Source organism: Salmo trutta, chromosome 36, assembly GCF_901001165.1.
Source record: "Salmo trutta chromosome 36, fSalTru1.1, whole genome shotgun sequence".
NCBI lineage: Eukaryota > Metazoa > Chordata > Actinopteri > Salmoniformes > Salmonidae > Salmo > Salmo trutta.
This window is the reverse complement of record NC_042992.1, coordinates 17,313,010-17,331,639: the sequence shown is the minus strand read 5'-3', so window position 1 is coordinate 17,331,639 and position 18,630 is coordinate 17,313,010. Positions and strand designations below refer to the sequence as shown.

General features: G+C 39.0%; 2 protein-coding genes across 2 annotated transcripts in view; one reads left to right on the top strand and one right to left on the bottom strand.

Annotated features, from left to right (window-relative positions):
* The window catches only part of LOC115175556 (protein tyrosine phosphatase type IVA 3), a 57,213-nt gene extending 56,272 nt beyond the window's left edge, over positions 1-941 (bottom strand). Inside the window, exon 1 of the mRNA XM_029734855.1 lies at positions 793-941. The gene's annotated coding sequence lies outside the window, so the exon portion shown is untranslated. The remainder of the gene's footprint in view (positions 1-792) is intronic.
* A 7,458-nt stretch (positions 942-8,399) lies between these two features.
* On the top strand, positions 8,400-9,891 carry LOC115175429 (forkhead box protein H1-like). The gene is made up of 3 exons (XM_029734660.1): positions 8,400-8,921; positions 9,031-9,126; positions 9,235-9,891. The coding sequence occupies exons 1-3, from the start codon at positions 8,748-8,750 to the stop codon at positions 9,889-9,891; spliced, it is 927 nt and encodes a 308-aa protein (XP_029590520.1). The 5' UTR covers positions 8,400-8,747.
* The last annotated feature ends 8,739 nt before the right edge of the window (positions 9,892-18,630 follow it).

Here is an 18,630-nt window from a genome sequence, read left to right as displayed (position 1 = left end):
TATCAACCGTTTATCTTTTTCAGTGATGAAGACATGGATGGGGTATTGAAAATGGGTAAACTTTGAGCACCTCTATCTCCGGAATATTTTGGCATGCAGGTCCAAAAAGTAACTTTGACCACTTCTACTATGGGGCAAACATGTAGGCCTACAGGGATGCAGTCAGACAGTGCTTGAAGTCATATGGAATGACCTTACTATCAACGTTAGTTTCATGGTTGAAGAATAAAATGACCTACTTCTGCCTTCAATGATTGCAACAATGCTGCAAATGTCCATATCCCATTAATACATTGTGACAGACTGTAGTTTACATGGTGGTTACAAAGTAGCAAGACATTACACGATCCTTCCACTCAAACGTTACATTGTAGCTACTTCGACAAAGGAGATAACAGAACAAGAGACATGTGGAATCATGTCTAGACTGTCTGCATCGGCCGCATTCGATTAGTCGTGATTGAGAACTCTATACAATCTCAAATTCAGTCGTCATCTAATCAAACGTTATCATTTCAAACTTGCTTGCCAATAACTTACTAGGCTATAGCTAATGTTGCCAAGCTACCCTGACCAAGAAGCAGGTAGACACCCAACACTGTCGCAAGCACAACGCATGCATTGCATGCATTGCATGGCGATCTCAGCGCATGGCTGTTGGAAATTGTCATAACGTTATATTTCGAGCTAAATGCACCAGTCTGGCCTGCAATAGACTATATGTCAACAGATAGAGTCGTGTCTAAAGTTATTAACCTACTGGTGTAGGTTTGTGATTAGTAGTTTACTCACCAGTCGTTTTCCTGCTAATAAAATCTGGGCTGATACTACCGGTAGGTCCAAGGCGGAGTATTGGGTTCATGTGCACTGACGTTCATCCCACTAGCTACGTGCGTCAGTCAAGATTATGAACGCATGATTTCGGGACAAATGGGAAAAGCATGAAGTCGTTATAGCGGGAATTCGAATCGCCGGCTGGACTGGGCTACACAAGCCCTATGCTGTGGACCAGATGGGCTCCCGAGTGGCGCATCGGTCTAAGGCACTGCATCTCAGTGCTAGAGGCGTCACTACAGACCCTGGTTCGATTCCAGGCTGTATCACAACCGGCCGTGATTGGGAGTCCCGTAGGGTGGTGCACAATTGGCCCAGCGTAGTTAGGGTTTGGCTGGGGTAGGCCGTCATTGTAAATAAGAGTTAGTTCTTAACTGACTTGCTTAGTTAAATAAATGTTTTAAAAATGTAAAATGCACAGGACTTGGAGATGACAATGGATATTTTTCTGCATTTCTGCAGGCCTATTATAGCCTACTAATGTGATGAGTTCAAGCCGGTTCAAGCCCATGTAAGCCTATTTACTATTACCTACAGATTTCCAAAACACAATCTTCATAGTCGTGAAAAAATGAATTAAAAAATAACGTTCATTATTTATAGACTGGACATCACTGCAGGGTTAATCTAAAGTAGCACGCGTTATTGAAACTGCATTGGCAGGCCTGGCCTATCAATCAGCCTACAAAATATCTCAGTGTAGTCCTAGAATTGAGGTTCCTTTTCGCTGAACAGTAGTTCATTTCCTGTCCAACATTTCCATCTAGTGAAGAATTGTTGAATCACATTCAATCGAATGTTAGGACGGAGAAAGCTATACAAAGCAGGATTGCCTAAACTATACACAGGCAAGAAAAAAACCATTTCTAAAACACTCCCCTTTTTATCTGCTTTTCAATTATAGGCTAAAACTGTGAGTGGCAAGGCAGCACTTCACAGCATTCCGAATGTTATAGTCCTGTGAATCTCTGATACATATTTAGTGGATGCAAATGCGACAGACGCCTTTGTTATACAGAACGCATTACCCGGGACAATGGAACAGATGAGTGAGGTGATCATCATTTCAATGAGGTTAGGCCCTTTGTATATAACGAACTTTAAATACAAAAAAAATGTTGTTTGTGGAAAATAGCTGCCCGACCAACCAACTTAAATCATCCATTTGATAAAAATGTCCAGTTATTTAGGTATAATGGAAGGAAAAAAAGCATTGTATAAATCAATTCTTAAAGAGTACAAAACATAATGACTACAACAAGACATGAGGTGATGAATCAAAAGTTTTTAAATCTGCCCTTTCCTTGATATTGCAGCCATTGAACCTTAGGTCTTCGTTTTTGTATAGATACCCAAATTATCATATAATTAGATTAGGACCATCCTACTTTTATTGCGAATTAGATTTGAACAAAGAACGAATCTGATTTGTATGTCTACGAAATATAACCACAACCTGTAAGAAAAAACTCCAGCTGGCTACAAATGTACACGTTTTTCTTCGATTTCTTCTTTAAATGAGTAGTTCAAACTGTATCAACAGACATGTATAAACGCATACATTGACATTGTCCAGGTTATAGAATAACAATGTTTATAAAAATGTTACCAATTTAATCAGGGGTGGGAGAATATGAATGTGTAAAAGTAAAAGTAGCTTATTAAGTTGTTATAAACTTTAATGAGACAAAAACGACTTAAAAGTGCATAATGTGAAGTGAAAAAAAAAATGTACCATGTAAAATGGTGATCATCATAAGCATATGTAGACACAGGGTACTACTACACGTACAGGTGTGCATTCCAGGTTATCTAGGCCTATAGGACATTTTCATACCAGGATAAGGTGGTAAACTGCGGGGCTGGGCCCTGAGGAGGAAATGTTCTTCACACTTAACTGGATCCTCGTGTTTTTTAATTAAAACAATGTTATTTGTGTTTCATTGATTCATTATATGGTTATTTTAAAACAATAATGGTCGGAATTATCAATGCAAGATCTATCCCTGAGGTTCAGGACATCTTTGTAAGCACGTCTTATAATTCACATGTCATTTGATTAAACAGTCAGTGCAGTCCATGTTGTTTTGTATTCATCGAGTAGGCTTTCAATATTTTTGGTTCAAATAGGCTGTTTATTTTCTTTCGTTTTACTCAAATAACTGTATTAGACTGTAATAGATAAGCCTTACATAAAATAAACGACGCTGTTTTTTAAAAACCTTATACAATTGAAGTTAATGTAATATGTAATGTTGGTTTTGTAAGCCTATGCGGAATAAATTGTAAACATACTTTATCCAGTCTACTAAATATTTATCCCAGGGATTATTTAATGTGGCTAGGCTACTATTTTCCACAAAAACTGGAGCCTAAAGGCCCTACCTATATTCTAATTAATCTCCCCCATTTAGGCCTATCAGTTCCTACCTGTACCATTTACATGCAGTAAATCGTTTTTCACAGGGCCATAACATTGGAACGTTTGGAAATCACAGTTTTGACCTAACCCCGACCCATCCAGAGATTATTTACATTTTTGTTCACAGTTTGTTTGTCTTTAGGGACAGGGGTACTCAACCCTTCCCCCACGAGGTCAGGAGCCAGCTCTTTCCTGTTCTACCTGATAATATATATGTATTTTTCTTAAATGTAACCTTTATTTAATCTAGGCAAGTCAGTTAAGAACAAATTCATATTTACAATGGCAGCCTAACCAGACAATGCTGGGCCATTTATGTGCTGCCCTATAGGACTCCCAATCACAGCTGGATGTGATACAGCCTGGATTTGAACCAGGGACTGTATTGACGCTTCTTGTGCTGAGATGCAGTGCCTTAGATCGCTGCGCCACTCGGGAGCCACCTGCTGTCAGAGGTCTAAATAAATCAGTCCCTGACTAGAAGGGAACAAATAATTGCAGTGGAACTGGCTTCAAGGTCCAGAGTTGAGTTTTAGGGGTCTAAACATTTGATTATTACAAAATAAATGTAGTCCAATGGAGGGATAGTAGTCCAATGGTGGGCCAGGTGTATGGGCCTTTTTTCTATAAATAATACCAATACTGAGCTATATTGCATGCTCCAAAAACGTGGGAATTACATACTTTTATAGTAATACAATTACTCAGAGAAAGAGATTTTGTTTAACAATTACTACTTTTTTTCTCAAAAAGATAAGTGCCAAAATTATTGGCACCCCTGTTTTCAATAGGGTTTAAATCCGGAGACTGATGGCCATCGCAAAATGTTGATTTTGTGGTCAATTAACAATTTATTTGTGGATTTTGATGTGTGCTTGGGATCATTGTCTTGCTGGAAGATCCACTTGTGGTTAAGTGTCAGCCTAATGGCATAGACATCCAGGTTTGGGGCTAAAATGCCCTCGGTACTTGGTAAAGTTCATGATGCCAGCTCACACATGTCCAACCTTTCCTAACATCAAAATACAGTGCCAGTCAAAAGTTTGGACACTGACTCATTCAAGGTTTTTCTTTATTTTTACTATTTTCTACATTGTAGAATAGTGAAGACATCAAAACTATGAAATAACACATATGGAATCATGCAGTAACCAAAAAAGTGTTCTCTCATGAAGTAGTCACCTGGAATGCATAGTCCACTAAGCGCAAACCAGATGGGATGGCGTATCGCTGCAGAATGCTGTGGTAGTCGTGCTGGTTAAGTGTGCCTTGAATTCTAAATATATCATTGATAGTGTCAATAGCAAAGCACCTCCACACCATCACACCTCTTCCTCCATGCTTCATGGTGGGAACCATACATACAGAGATTATCTGTTCTCCTACTCTGCGTCTCACAAAGACACGGCGCTTGGAACCAAAAATCACGAATTTGGACTCATCAGACCAAAGAACAGATTTCCACATTTATTTGGGCTGCAATTTCTGAGGCTAGTAACTCTAATGAACTTATCCTCTGCAGCAGAGGTAACTCTGGGTCTTCCTTTCCTGCGACTGCACTTGAAGAAACTTTCAAGATTCTTGAAATTTTCCGCATTGACTGAACTTCATGTCTTAAAGTAATGATGGACTGTCGTTTCTCTTTGCTTATTTTATCTGTTCTTGCAATAATATGGACTTGGTCTTTCACCTAATATGGCTATCTTCTGTATACCACCCCTACCTTGTCACAACACAACTGATTGGCTCCAACGCATTAAGAAGGAAATAAATTCCACAAATTAACTTTTAACAAAACCCACCTGTTAATTGAAACGCATTCCAGGTGACTACCTCATGAAGCTGGTTGAGAATCTCAAATATAAAATCGATTTTGATTTGCTTAACACTTTTAGGTTACTACATGATTCCATGTGTTATTTCATAGTTTTGATGTCTTCACTATTATTCTACAATGTAGTAAATAGTAAAAAAAATAAAAACCCTTGAATGAGTACTGTATATATACACATTGCCAGTCAAAAGTTTGGACACACCTACTCCCCTTTATCTCAGTTGGATTTATAAAACGGTGATTTATGGAGCCCAACTTGGCAACATGGTCATACATTCCGCTCCCCACCCACACTCACAGTCACTTAACACGGAGAACTACAGGACAGTGGAGTCTATATAGTGAGACAGTTTGTGAATCAGAGCTGTTCAGCAAAGGAGAGGGCTATCCTGGGTTTACATTTACATCATGTTACTAAACATATGTAGATAAATATGCTGTATATTTAAACACAATATCCTTACTTAGGCCTACTACTATAGTATATGTAAAATATGTAAACTATATATTAAACACCCATGCATATATTTAATATGTCCTATGATTAAAGGCCTCAGTGTTCAATGTCTGGCTAATAGTAGTCTCTCTCTCTCTCTCCCCCCATCACATTAACCCTCTTTGTCTTCAAGGTTAGAAAACTAAAATGTTGGAGGGGGCCATGGTGGTGAGTGCTGTGACTGTGCATGTTGGAGTATACACATTACTCTAAGAAGAATGGATTTTATAGATTTGATTGATTTAGATTGTTTTCTGACTGAATGACCAATAAATTGCTTGATTATGTATTTGAAAAGCCCAATAAAATCATACAGTAATGTTACAGAATCAATACACAATAGACACATAGCCAGGGCTGGTAGAGTACAGTTATGTCAAAGAAGATGAAAGTCTTAGTGAAAGATTTATTAAGGTACTGCTACATGGGCCACTTTCAAAGAATTTGTTATCAAAGGAAATACTCATACGCCTTCACCACCAGTTAGCTACAACCGCACGCGCACAGACAGACAGAGATGCACACCTGATATAAGGAAGTCCAGTTAGTGTATCCAATCAAAGCCCATTGTGTATGTAGTAATATAGTCTAATAATGAATACTTGCTGAGTTGGCATCAGTGGAAACTCCAGCTAGCAGCTCTCTCTCTCTATGTAAAATATTCTAATTGGTTAAAGGGGAGGTTCTGTGAGAAGTGTGACATTTAAATGAGCTAGTGTTACTGCTAGCAGGTAATTAGTCAAACCTCAGGGTTCCAAATGGCACCCTATTCCCAATATAGTACATTACTTTTGGTCATACCCCCATAGAGTTTTATGGGCCCTGATCAAAAGCAGTGCACTACAGAGGGAACAGAGTACAATTTGGGACACACCCCAGGGTTATGAAATGCCTTGAAGGCTGGAGTTAGACCGTTTGGGAATACAAAGATGTAATAACAGTAACAACTGCATGTAAGTCCATTGTAACAAGTAATATATAATTAATAAATATACAGTACCATTCAGATGTTTGGACACACCTACTCATTCAAGGGTTTTTCTTTATTTTTACTATTTTCTACACTGTAGAATAATAGTGAAGAAATCAAAACTAGGAAATAACACATGTTGAATCATGTAGTAAGAAAAAAGTGTAACACAAATCAAAATATATTTTATATTTGAGATTCTTCAAAGTAGCTACCCTTTGCCTTGATGACAGCTTTGCACACTCTTGGCATTCTCTCAACCAGCTTCATGAGGTAGTCACCTGGAATGCATTTCAATTAACAGCTGTGCCTTGTTAAAAGTTCATTTGTGGAATTTCTTTCCTTCTTAATGCGTTTGAGCCAATCAGTTGTGTTGTGACAAGGTAGGGGTGGTATACAGAAGATAGCCCTATTTGGTAAAAGACCAAGTCCATATTATGGCAAGAACAGCTCAAATAAGCAAAAAAAATGTAATTCTGCTCTGTAATTCATTTCATATAGATCTTCTATAGGCTTCAACTGTATGTGTCCAGCCAGGGCGAGGCAGCACTTCACAACATTCCAATGTTATAGTCCTGTGAATCTCTGATACATATTTAGTGGAGACAAATGCCACAGAAGCCCTTATTATACAGAACGCATTACCTGGGACAATGGAACAGATGAGTGAGGTGAAAATCATTAGAATGCCAGGGCACTAACGACCCCCCCCCAAATAAAAATACCATTGTAGCATACCCAAATTAAATCCAGTATTACCAATTATGAGATAATAAAATGTAACATTTTGAGAGGACAAATACTGATTACACAACAACAAGAACGACTCATTCTCATTCATCTCATGAAGACATCAGGTGTTGTATACAAATAGAGTTTTCAAAGATTCCCTTGTCTTAATATGGAACCTCAGATCTTACATTGGGCCCAGACACTATATTTTCATTATTAAATTACATTTGGTCTATACATTCATTTAAAATGTGAATTACCCTGTTATGCATTCTAACATTTGTTTTTGGAATATTAAATCTTTATATCTGGAAAATGGACAACCAGAGTAAGAAAATAAAGCTGTGGGATTCAAAACGTTGAATATACTTGATTTTAGGTTTAGGAAAAGTGCATTGGCCTACAAAAGGTATTAGCAGCAATAAGTAACTCTATCAGCCTGGAGAGACCAGCAAACATCGACTTTTCATTTAACTTACTTTCATTTATCTGCACGTCCAGCCCTTAAATGTAGCCTTACGATTAAGTGTTAACCATTTTATTTTCAAGACAACCAGCGCTACAAGCACAACACAAAATAATTGCATTCATGAGTTTCATTGACAAATTTCAATAAATAAAAAGGCCAGCCAAAACAAAAACCTGATAAAAATGAATTTATATGAATGCTGTAAGTACAGAAATGGTTTGCTCAGAGGGATATGAATATCCAACGAGTCAGTGACAACTGTTTGGAGTTTTGTTGTTGGGAGTTTTTAGTTTGTGACTATGTTCAGGATTTCCTATGATCTTCTATGTAGAAGGACCCTTTACCTTCTAATGACTCTTATGTAGCTTGGGTAGCCTCACTAATCATGGTACACGTGCATGTTCGTGAGAGCTACAGTTTTTCATAGATAGCGTTTAATTCGGACTTTAGCGACGTTTTAGTAAAAAAAAGCCCCAGCCCCCACGCCCCTTCAGGATCTGCTCGTCTCACAAACACTGCTCTAGCTCAGCCCCGTTAATCACATAGACTAATGGTTGATGCCAATGGATGCAAAAGTTACATTCCTAAAGATGGCGCAAAGATGGCATGACTATACAAAACGCATGAACTGGTACTGGACAATATCACAATGATGAGTTCACAGGCTTGCGTGTTTGTCATATAACTGTTGACTTAATAACGAAAATTAAAGTCGAACACTGAAACTAAAACTATCTTAAAGGGAAGGACAACTGTACATGTCCCCCTCAGAGCCCCGCCCCACCGTTTAACACCTTCTCTCAGTATGAAAAGATCCTATAGGCCTAGTTAATGTAGAATGCACACCTTCTTTCGTCCTATTGTTCTAGCAGGACATATATCCAGAGGTCTGGAACTGCCTCATTCCAGGTTAACAGTTCCACTGAACAAGGTCCTGATATCAGTGCTCTGTGTGTGACTTGGTGTGTGAAGAACTCTACAACACAAAAGATGCAGAGCACGACAGAGAACATCATGGGAACTCTCCTACATCCACAGGCTCCGTCCAACGTTGTTCAGCGAAGGAAGAATCAACGTTATGGCAAGAAGAAGAGCACAACCTATCTGGGACTGATTGCTTATGTCATTCAGGACTCTCCAGACAAGATGCTCACATTTAGTCAGGTGAAACAATATATTTTATCTCCCAGGGTGTAATTTCAACTGTGTTCTGAAAATGAATAATGTTGCTTAATTAATGACGAGTGCTAATATGGAGTGTTATGATTTGCAGTTGATGGACAAGTTGGGAGCTTTCCTCTCAGGAGACAGAAAAGGCATCGAGAACAACATCAGGGTCTGCTTATCATCCAACGATTGTTTTGTCAAGGTATGTCCACAATAATTATATCAACTATATGCGACATTATTTATTGTATCTTTCATTCAACCCCCCTGAGATAAACATACATTCATTTGACGTGTTTATCTATTTCAGGTTCCAGTCAGTCCATATATGCCACACTCAAAGAAGAACTTCTGGAAAGTCGACGAGAGTCAAATTACAGCGAAGATGGCGAGACGCCACTTCAAGGGCATACTGGACTTGTTCCCCGACTTGTCCACCAAAGTGCGAATGGAGGCAGAACAGATATCAGAGCGATTTGCCGCGGGCTTCTCACCAAAACCAACCCTCACCAGCCCTCATATGCAGAATAATAATGAGGTGAAGTTCAGAGGTGCTTTCTCCATCGAATCCATCTTGAACAGAGACAGTACTTCTCGTCTGTGCCCAAGACCCGCTGCATTGGCGGTTGTGTCCAGCGCGCCAACGGATCAACCGCCATTGCGCGCGGAGAGAGGAGTTGGAACCACGAGGATGAGCTGGGACTCTCCACCTGTGGAGACGAACCTTGTTCCCCACGCAGGTGACGGTTACCCCAGCTACACGACAGTGGCAGCCACAGTCCACGGACTCATTGGTGATGATGATGATGTAAGGCATATCAAGAAGATGCGCATGTGTGCTGATCCCTCCTATCTGACCCACTCCAGACCCAGCGTTGCTCCTCGTTTTGCCGACCCACCGCGTAACTGTTATTTGAAGTACCCTGTGGCCACATATACTTGTAATGCTCACCATTTTGGATTGTAACAAACTTTCATTTATTGTCATTGTGCACTTTTAACTTTTGTATATGTTTTCAATAAAGTCTACTTGTAAAATAAAATGATGTCATCTAATTATTTTAATTGATAGATAACTGGTTAAAAAGCGCCCTGCTGGGCACAGATGTCTGTTCGACCTCTATATTTGATTTACATTTGTTTGAGTTGTTGAATGCAACGTGAAATCAACAAAGCATTTCACAATGTCGTTGGATTTAGGTTAAAAGTTTTTTGAAAAAATACGAAATGCCATTACACTGATGACTTTTCTCAAATCCAGTTAGTTTCCCACGTTAATTCAACGTCATCACATAGATTTTTGGGGTCCAAATTACGTGGAAACAACGTTGATTCAACCAGTTTTGGAACAGTGGGGCAGTACTGTATCCTCATGTTTCTCCCAGACACGAATCAAGAGATGTCCATGGCCAAATAGACAATATTTAGTCTATACACACTTTCTATAGAAAATCTAATGGCCTATGTTCATTAAAGTATGTTGTTTCACATTTTGAACTTGTATTTGAAGTTGCATAGACCTATTTAAATGCTTATAAACTGGGTGTTTCGAGCACTGAATGCTGATTGGCTGACAGCCGTGGTATATCAGACCTATACCATGGGTATGACAAAACATGTATTTTTACTGTTGTAATTTATACTAGCAATAAGGCACCTAGGAGGTTGTGGTATACAGTATGGCCAATATACCACGGTTAAGGGCTGTATCCAGGCACTCCACGTTGCGTCCTGCGTTAGAACAGCCCTTAGCCGAGGTATGTATTTTGGCCATATATCACACATCCTCGTGCCTTATGCCCTCGAAGCCAGTGTTCTGAGGATATTTTGGCCAATATTTGCCAAACCATGCCAATATACCCTCCAACATCGGCTTCGAGGGCATTATCACTTTTATACCACGGGTTACCAACATATTCAAATAATGATTGACATATTTTCGTTAAAAACGTTATTTTGATGAATTTATTCATACTATTTCATCCTTCCACAAAATATAGTCCCGACACAAATCTAGGGTTGCTACCCAGCTAGTCGTTTGTTATATTGGTTCGGTTGCTAGAGACTTGACGCCGTCGTTCAGTTTCTGTATCTATGGATGCGACCCAGTCGTTTGTTCTAAATGTACCATTGCCATACTTGCTGGCAACGTTCTTATTCCTTGCTTGCTAGTTAACCAACTACGGCTAATTTACAGTCAAAAAGTGCAGCCAGAATAACAACAAAGTAGCCACATTTGTTTAAGCTGTTTCCAAGTGACATTTATTTGGACCATATACTGCACAGGTTTCAAACTCATTCCACAGAGACACTGGGGGTTTCGCTTCACCCTTGTACTTGATTGATGAATTTAGGTCAGTAATTAGTAAGGAACTTCCAACACCTGGTTGTCCAGGGCTTCATTGAAAGGAAAAATCAAAAACCTGCAGACACAAGGCCCTCCTTGGAATGAGTTGGACACCCCTGATATACTGCACGCATCAAGTAGGCCTATGCCTTTTAACCATGTCTTATATATCAATTAAAATCAATAGATATGGCAACATTTTATTTTCCAAGTAAACTTTATTGAAAACATATATATATATATATATAAATGTTAAATATGTTAAACGTGTTATTCTATTTGTGTGATATGGGATTTGTGCAATTTAGTTTTATTTGTGTTTTTTGTTAGCAATATCGTGTAATAATTCAATTCTCTTTTTTATTTGTATTTATATACTACAATTTGTTTCTATTTGTCTTTGATACTTCTTTTTGATATTTCTGAGTCTTATTTTTGTATATATATTTATAGTTATATAGTTTTAAATGTTCTGATTATTTATTTGTGTTGTCCAAATGTCTGAATAAAAATTGAAGGCGCTGAAGGGCTCCCTTCTCACACCAAGTCACACAGAGCACTGATATCAGGACGTTCTCAGATGAACTGTGGAAGTGGAATGATGGAGACACTAGACACTGGGCCTGATTGGACAGCTCGGAGCTGCTCTTTTCTGTCCATATAAACACATGGATGGGTGGGAGAGGCAGCCCAGGAGAAAGGAAGGAGGGTGTGGTCAAAGCAAGACATCTACCCAGCCTAAATGGGTTGTTGATACAAACAATTAACTATAAATTCAACTATTGTTCTTTCCCGACATTATTTTATTTAAAACAAACTTTATTAGTATAAATGATAAAAGTAACGGTTCAGGTGGCGGGTGGTAGAGGATGTTGTTTTCATTTATTCATTAAGCTATGAGGTTCTTTTAAAACAAAACAGATCAAAATGATCATAAATACAAGATCTAGGCCTATCTGAGGTTCAGGTTATATACTATATGTATTTGGATTTATCACCTCCTGTGATAAAACAGTCAGCGCAGTCCATGTTGTTTTCTAATCATTGTCTGATTTCCTTATAAACAGGCTATTTATTTTCCTTCATTTTACTAATTACTGATTGCTAAACAGACAGCTGAAATGTTCTTGATAGTTATTACACTGTTCTGTCTTGGTCAGGTCGTTATTGTAAAAGAGAACGTGGTCTCAAGGACTTACCTGGTTAAATAAAATACCAATAAATTAACACAGTTATGATATAAAGGACCCTGGTTTTCACTGTCCACTGTTTGGCATTACATTGATCACAAATTAGATGTAGTACTGTAAAAAACTATACTAGACACATAATGATATTACATTTAATATGTAGATGTTGTATGTCAGTGAAATATTTATTGTAATACACTCTAAAAAATAGGGGTTCAACAAGGGTTCTTCTAAGATCCTCAAAGTTCTTTGAAGAACCTTACAGTTCTTGGCACTGAAAAGTGCCCCCAAAAGGTTCTTCCAAGAACGCCATAGGAGGTGGGTATCATCGAGGAACCTCCTGAGTTGGTGGGGGTTCTGCAGGAACCTAACTGCCCAACAGAAACATTTGGATTTGAATTTGAAAGGACAGCAGGTGCAGAAACTAAACTGAAAAATGTAAAGATCTCCTCAATTTAAGGAAAGGTTTGTCCCTTGTATGATCTAAATTCCTATTGTTTTACGATGATACCCTCTATATTTTCATATTTGTGCAAATATTTCTAAAACAGAAAATGGACACAATTCAATGGATATCAATCAACAAAGGAATCTTGAGTTGTGCTGTGGCACAATACCAAATGCGTTTTCTGCCACCACCAGAGATCCCCTGGGGACATCAGACCACAATGTGGTCTACCTCAGGCCAACATACTGTCTGCTCCTGGAGAGGGAGAAAGCCACAGTTAAAACTGTCCAGATCTGGAAGGACAACAGTATCACTTGTCTCCAGGGGCGTTTTGACTGTACTATGTGGGAGGTATTTGAGGACAGCAGCTCTGATCTTGATGAACTCACAGATGTTGTTTCAGACTATGTAAACTTCTGTGTTGAGTCAGTTGTGCCTACTAAAACCTGTCAAATCTTCCCTAACAATAAGCCTTGAGTATCAAAACATCTAAAATCACTACTTGTGATAGGAAGAAGGCAGTTCATGCTGAGGGTAATAGACAGGCTTTAAGAGATGGACACCGTGAGATCAGTTTATGCTGAGGGTAATAGACAGGCTTTAAGAGATGGACACCGTGAGATCAGATTATGCTGAGGGTAATAGACAGGCTTTAAGAGATGGACAACGTGAGATCAGTTTATGCTGAGGGTAATAGACAGGCTTTAAGAGATGGACACCGTGAGATCAGATTATGCTGAGGGTAATAGACAGGCTTTAAGAGATGGACAACGTGAGATCAGTTTATGCTGAGGCTAATAGACAATCTTTAAGAGATGTACAACGTGAGATCAAAACACAGATACTGGTGGACAAGGAGGCACACAAGCAAAGGGTGGAGAGGACCCTCTCCCCAGGAAATGCAAGGGTGGCCTGGCAAGGGATTAAATCCATGACTAGTGCCCCCCCACGTATAGGAAGGGGAAAACCAGTGCTGACCTTGGGAGATATGAGGGACAGAACATGGCTAATGAACTGAATGTTTTCGTCTCAAGATTTGAATCAGACAACTTTGCGTCAGAGGTAAAACAAATGGAAGCATCATTACAAATGTTTGAGAGAGTTGTTGTTGAACAGTCTGATGTTTTAAAGTTGTTCAGGGGATATAACACATACAAAAGCCCAGGCCCAGACAAAATAAGTTGACATGTGTTAAAGCACTGTGCTGAACAATTGGCTGGTGTTTTTACAGACATTTTCCAATCCTCACTTGACCAGCAACACGTGCTAGTTGTAACGGTTGTCGTAAGGATTAGACCAAGGTGCAGCGGGAACGTGTATACTCATCTTCTTTATTAAATCAAAAGAAGGAAAAACAAACAAATCACGTATACAAAACAACGACCGACACTAAACAGTCCTGTCAGGTGCACAGACAAAAAACAGGAAACAATTACCCACAAATCCCATAGAAAAAAACACCCCTCTTAAATAAGACCTTCAATTAGAAGCAACGAGGAGCAGCTGCTTCCAATTGAAGGTCAACCCCATTAACTAAACATAGAAATAGAAAGACTAGACTGAACATAGAAAAACACTAACCTAGAACATAGACCAAAAACCCTGGAACACTCTAAACAAATACCCCTCTTACATAATAACATAGCCCAACAAACCCCGAACTACATAAAACAAACACCCCCTGCCACGTCCTGACCAAACTACAATAACAAAATACCATTTTACTGATCAGGACGTGACACTAGTATTGTTGAAAAACTCAATAATTATACCAATTCCTAAAGCATCTAATCCCTCTGTGCTGAATGACTACAGCCCTGTCGCCTTGACATCCTTAGTAATGAAATGCCTTGAGAAAATTGTGAAAAGTCATATTCTCAGCGTCACCCAGAAGCATCTCGACCCATTTCAGTTTGCCTATCAGCCCAGCAGAGGAGTTGATGATGCCATTCTTACCCTCCTTAACATGGTCTATAGACATCTAGAGGGTGCTAAATCCCATGTTAGGGTTCTGTTTGTTGACTTTTCTTCTGCCTTCAACACAATCCATCCCTAAATTCTGGCACAGAGACTCATTCGGGACTTCTCCTTAGATGGGGGGCTGGTTTTATGGCCGTTGGACTTCCTGAGCCAATTCTCACAGCGAGTCAAAATAGTTCCCCATGTGTCGGACATACGCAATTCCAACACAGGCTCTCCTCAGGGATGTGTTTTGTCCCCACTCCTGTACATCGTGTACACGAATAGTTGTGCTAGTTCCCATCCTGACAGACACCTCATTAAGTTCACTGATGACACTGCCTTGATCAGCCTGTTGCATGATGACGAGGAACATCATGGCCCGGTCCTAGATGACTTTGTAGTGGCAGGGTAGCCTAGTGGTTAGATGTTGGACTAGTAACCGCAAGGTTGCAAGATTGAATCCCCGAGCTGACAAGGTACAAATCTGTCGTTCTGCCCCTGGACAAGGCAGTTAACCCACTGTTCCTAGGCTGTCATTGAAAATAAGAACTTGTTCTTAACTAACTTGCCTATTTAAATAAAGGTAAAATAAAGCACTTGATCCTCAATACCAACAAGACCAAAGAGATGTGTGTGGACTTCAGGAAGTGTACAACATCTGTCAGATTGTAGAGGAATACAAATACCTGGGTGTTGTCTTGGACAATAAGCTTTAGTGGAGTAAATGTATAGATCTGATCTACATAAAGAGCCAACAGAGACTGTACTTTCTCAAAACGCTGGGATATTTTAATGTAGACTGTACTATACTGACTCTGTTTTACAAATCTTTCATTGAGAGTATTTTAACTTTTTGTATTGTTTGTTGGTTTGGCAATGTCACTGTCAGCCAGAGAAATATGCTGAGAAGGATTATCATCACAGTAAGCAAGGTACTTGGAGTCAAACAGACAGGCCTGGATGAGATCTTTAAGGTCAGGGCCCTCCACAAGGTACTTGGAGTCAAACAGACAGGCCTGGATGAGATCTTTAAGGTCAAGGCCCTCCACAAGGCTCACAAAATCATTTTAGACCCAAGCCACCCCCTGTACCCGGACTTTGAACTACTCCCCTCTGGGTGCAGGTATAGGGCACCTCTCAGCAGGAAAAACAGAACTTGACAATTATTTGTGCCAGGTGTGATATCCCTCCTAAATAGCTCAGGCTTATGTTCCTATCGACTCAGTACGGCCAGCAGGCTAGTCTTTAAAAAAAATTATGTTTTATTGGTATGTAACTGTTATGAAAGTTGTATTGTCAATTTTGTTTTGTATTTAAACGACACTTTAAACGTGTACATGACACTGCAACAAAATTTCCCCATGGAGACAATAAAGTAAGTAAATAAGTAAGTAGGTAAGTAAGTAAGTAAGTAAGTAAGTAAGTAAGTAAGTAAGTAAGTAAGTAAGTAAGTAAGTAAGTAAGTAAGTAAGTAAGTAAGTAGGTAAGTAAGTAAGTAAGTAAGTAAGTAAGTAAGTAAGTAAGTAGGTAAGTAAGTAAGTAAGTAAGTAAGTAAGTAAGTAAGTAAGTAAGTAAGTAAGTAAGTAAGTCAGTAAGTAAGTAAGTCAGTCAGTCAGTAAGTCAGTAAGTAAGTAAGTAAGTAAGTAAGTAAGTAAGTAAGTAAGTAAGTAAATAAGTAAGTCAGTAAGTAAGTAAGTAAGTAAGTAAGTAAGTAAGTAAGTAAGTAAGTAAGTAAGTAAGTAAGTAAATAAGTAAGTCAGTAAGTCAGTAAGTAAGTAAGTAAGTAAGTAAGTAAGTAAGTAAGTAAGTAAGTAAGTAATTAAAGAGGTAAGATTATGTAGGCAATAAGAATATGATGAAGGATAGCTGTATTGGTCCAGATGACTGAACTGCTCACTTCTGTGTCTGTCTGCAGGTATACAGATGAGGAGGCATACAAAGGTATGTCTATTGGTTTTGCTATTGGTATTGGTATTGGTATTGGTAATGGTATTGGTATTGGTATTGGTATTGGTATTGGTATTGGTATTGGTATTGGTATTGGTATTGGTATTGGTATTGGTATTGGTATTGGTATTGGTATTGGTATTGGTATTGGTATTGGTATTGGTATTGGTATTGGTATTGGTATTGGTACTGGTACTGGTACTGGTATTGGTACTGGTACTGGTATTGGTACTGGTATTGGTATTGGTACTGGTACTGGTATTGGTACTGGTATTGGTATTGGTACTGGTACTGGTACTGGTATTGGTATTGGTACTGGTACTGGTACTGGTATTGGTACTGGTACTGGTATTGGTACTGGTATTGGTACTGGTACTGGTATTGGTACTGGTATTGGTATTGGTACTGGTACTGGTACTGGTACTGGTATTGGTACTGGTACTGGTATTGGTATTTGTACTGGTATTGGTACTGGTACTGGTATTGGTATTGGTACTGGTAATGGTACTGGTACTGGTATTGGTACTGGTACTGGTATTGGTATTGGTACTGGTATTGGTACTGGTATTGGTATTGGTACTGGTATTGGTATTGGTACTGGTACTGGTATTGGTATTGGTACTGGTACTGGTACTGGTATTGGTACTGGTACTGGTACTGGTACTGGTATTGGTATTGGTATTGGTACTGGTATTGGTACTGGTACTGGTACTGGTATTGGTACTGGTATTGGTATTGGTACTGGTACTGGTATTGGTACTGGTACTGGTACTGGTATTGGTATTGGTATTGGTACTGGTACTGGTACTGGTATTGGTATTGGTACTGGTACTGGTACTGGTACTGGTATTGGTATTGGTACTGGTACTGGTATTGGTACTGGTATTGGTACTGGTACTGGTACTGGTACTGGTATTGGTATTGGTACTGGTATTGGTACTGGTATTGGTACTGGTACTGGTATTGGTATTGGTACTGGTATTGGTATTGGTATTGGTATTGGTATTGGTATTGGTATTGGTATTGGTATTGGTATTGGTATTGGTATTGGTATTGGTATTGGTATTGGTATTGGTATTGGTACTGGTATTGGTATTGGTATTGGTATTGGTATTGGTATTGGTATTGGTATTGGTATTGGTATTGGTATTGGTATTGGTATTGGTATTGGTATTGGTACTGGTATTGGTATTGGTATTGGTATTGGTACTGGTATTGGTATTGGTATTGGTATGCAGATCACATTTACCATCCTCCTCCCTTACAGTTTTTTCATTCATGACAAAAACCAAGGTATACATACTGCTGTGTGTATGTTCTGTTAATCATCTGTATAATTCCTATTTGTTGGATTCACAGACATCCCCCTCCCTACACCTCTGATGAATATAAAAGGAAACCTGTTTGTTAAACATTCACTGCAAAATAATTCTGACTACGGATACAGAGAACATCAACACATTAACATCAACCCTAACCCATTGGACTTGGGGCTCTGATGCGAGTTTAGCTCACATTTGGGTTTACCTCGCATAATAAACACTGACAACTAAAATATTGTGTTATTGTTGTTTTTGTTATGTGTATTATTATGATTAATAATAATAGGGAAGGGGGCAGTTCAAAAACGAATCCCAAAATGTTTTTCAAAAGGTTCTTTGAGGATCCATTAAAAGGGGTTCTTTGAAGAACTTATATGGGTTCCCCCACAGTTTCAATTTGAAGAACCCCTAAAGGATACTCCAGGAACCTTTTCTTCTTAGAGTGTAGAGTCTACTCGAACCCCAGGGATGATTTGATTTGGGTAGGCTA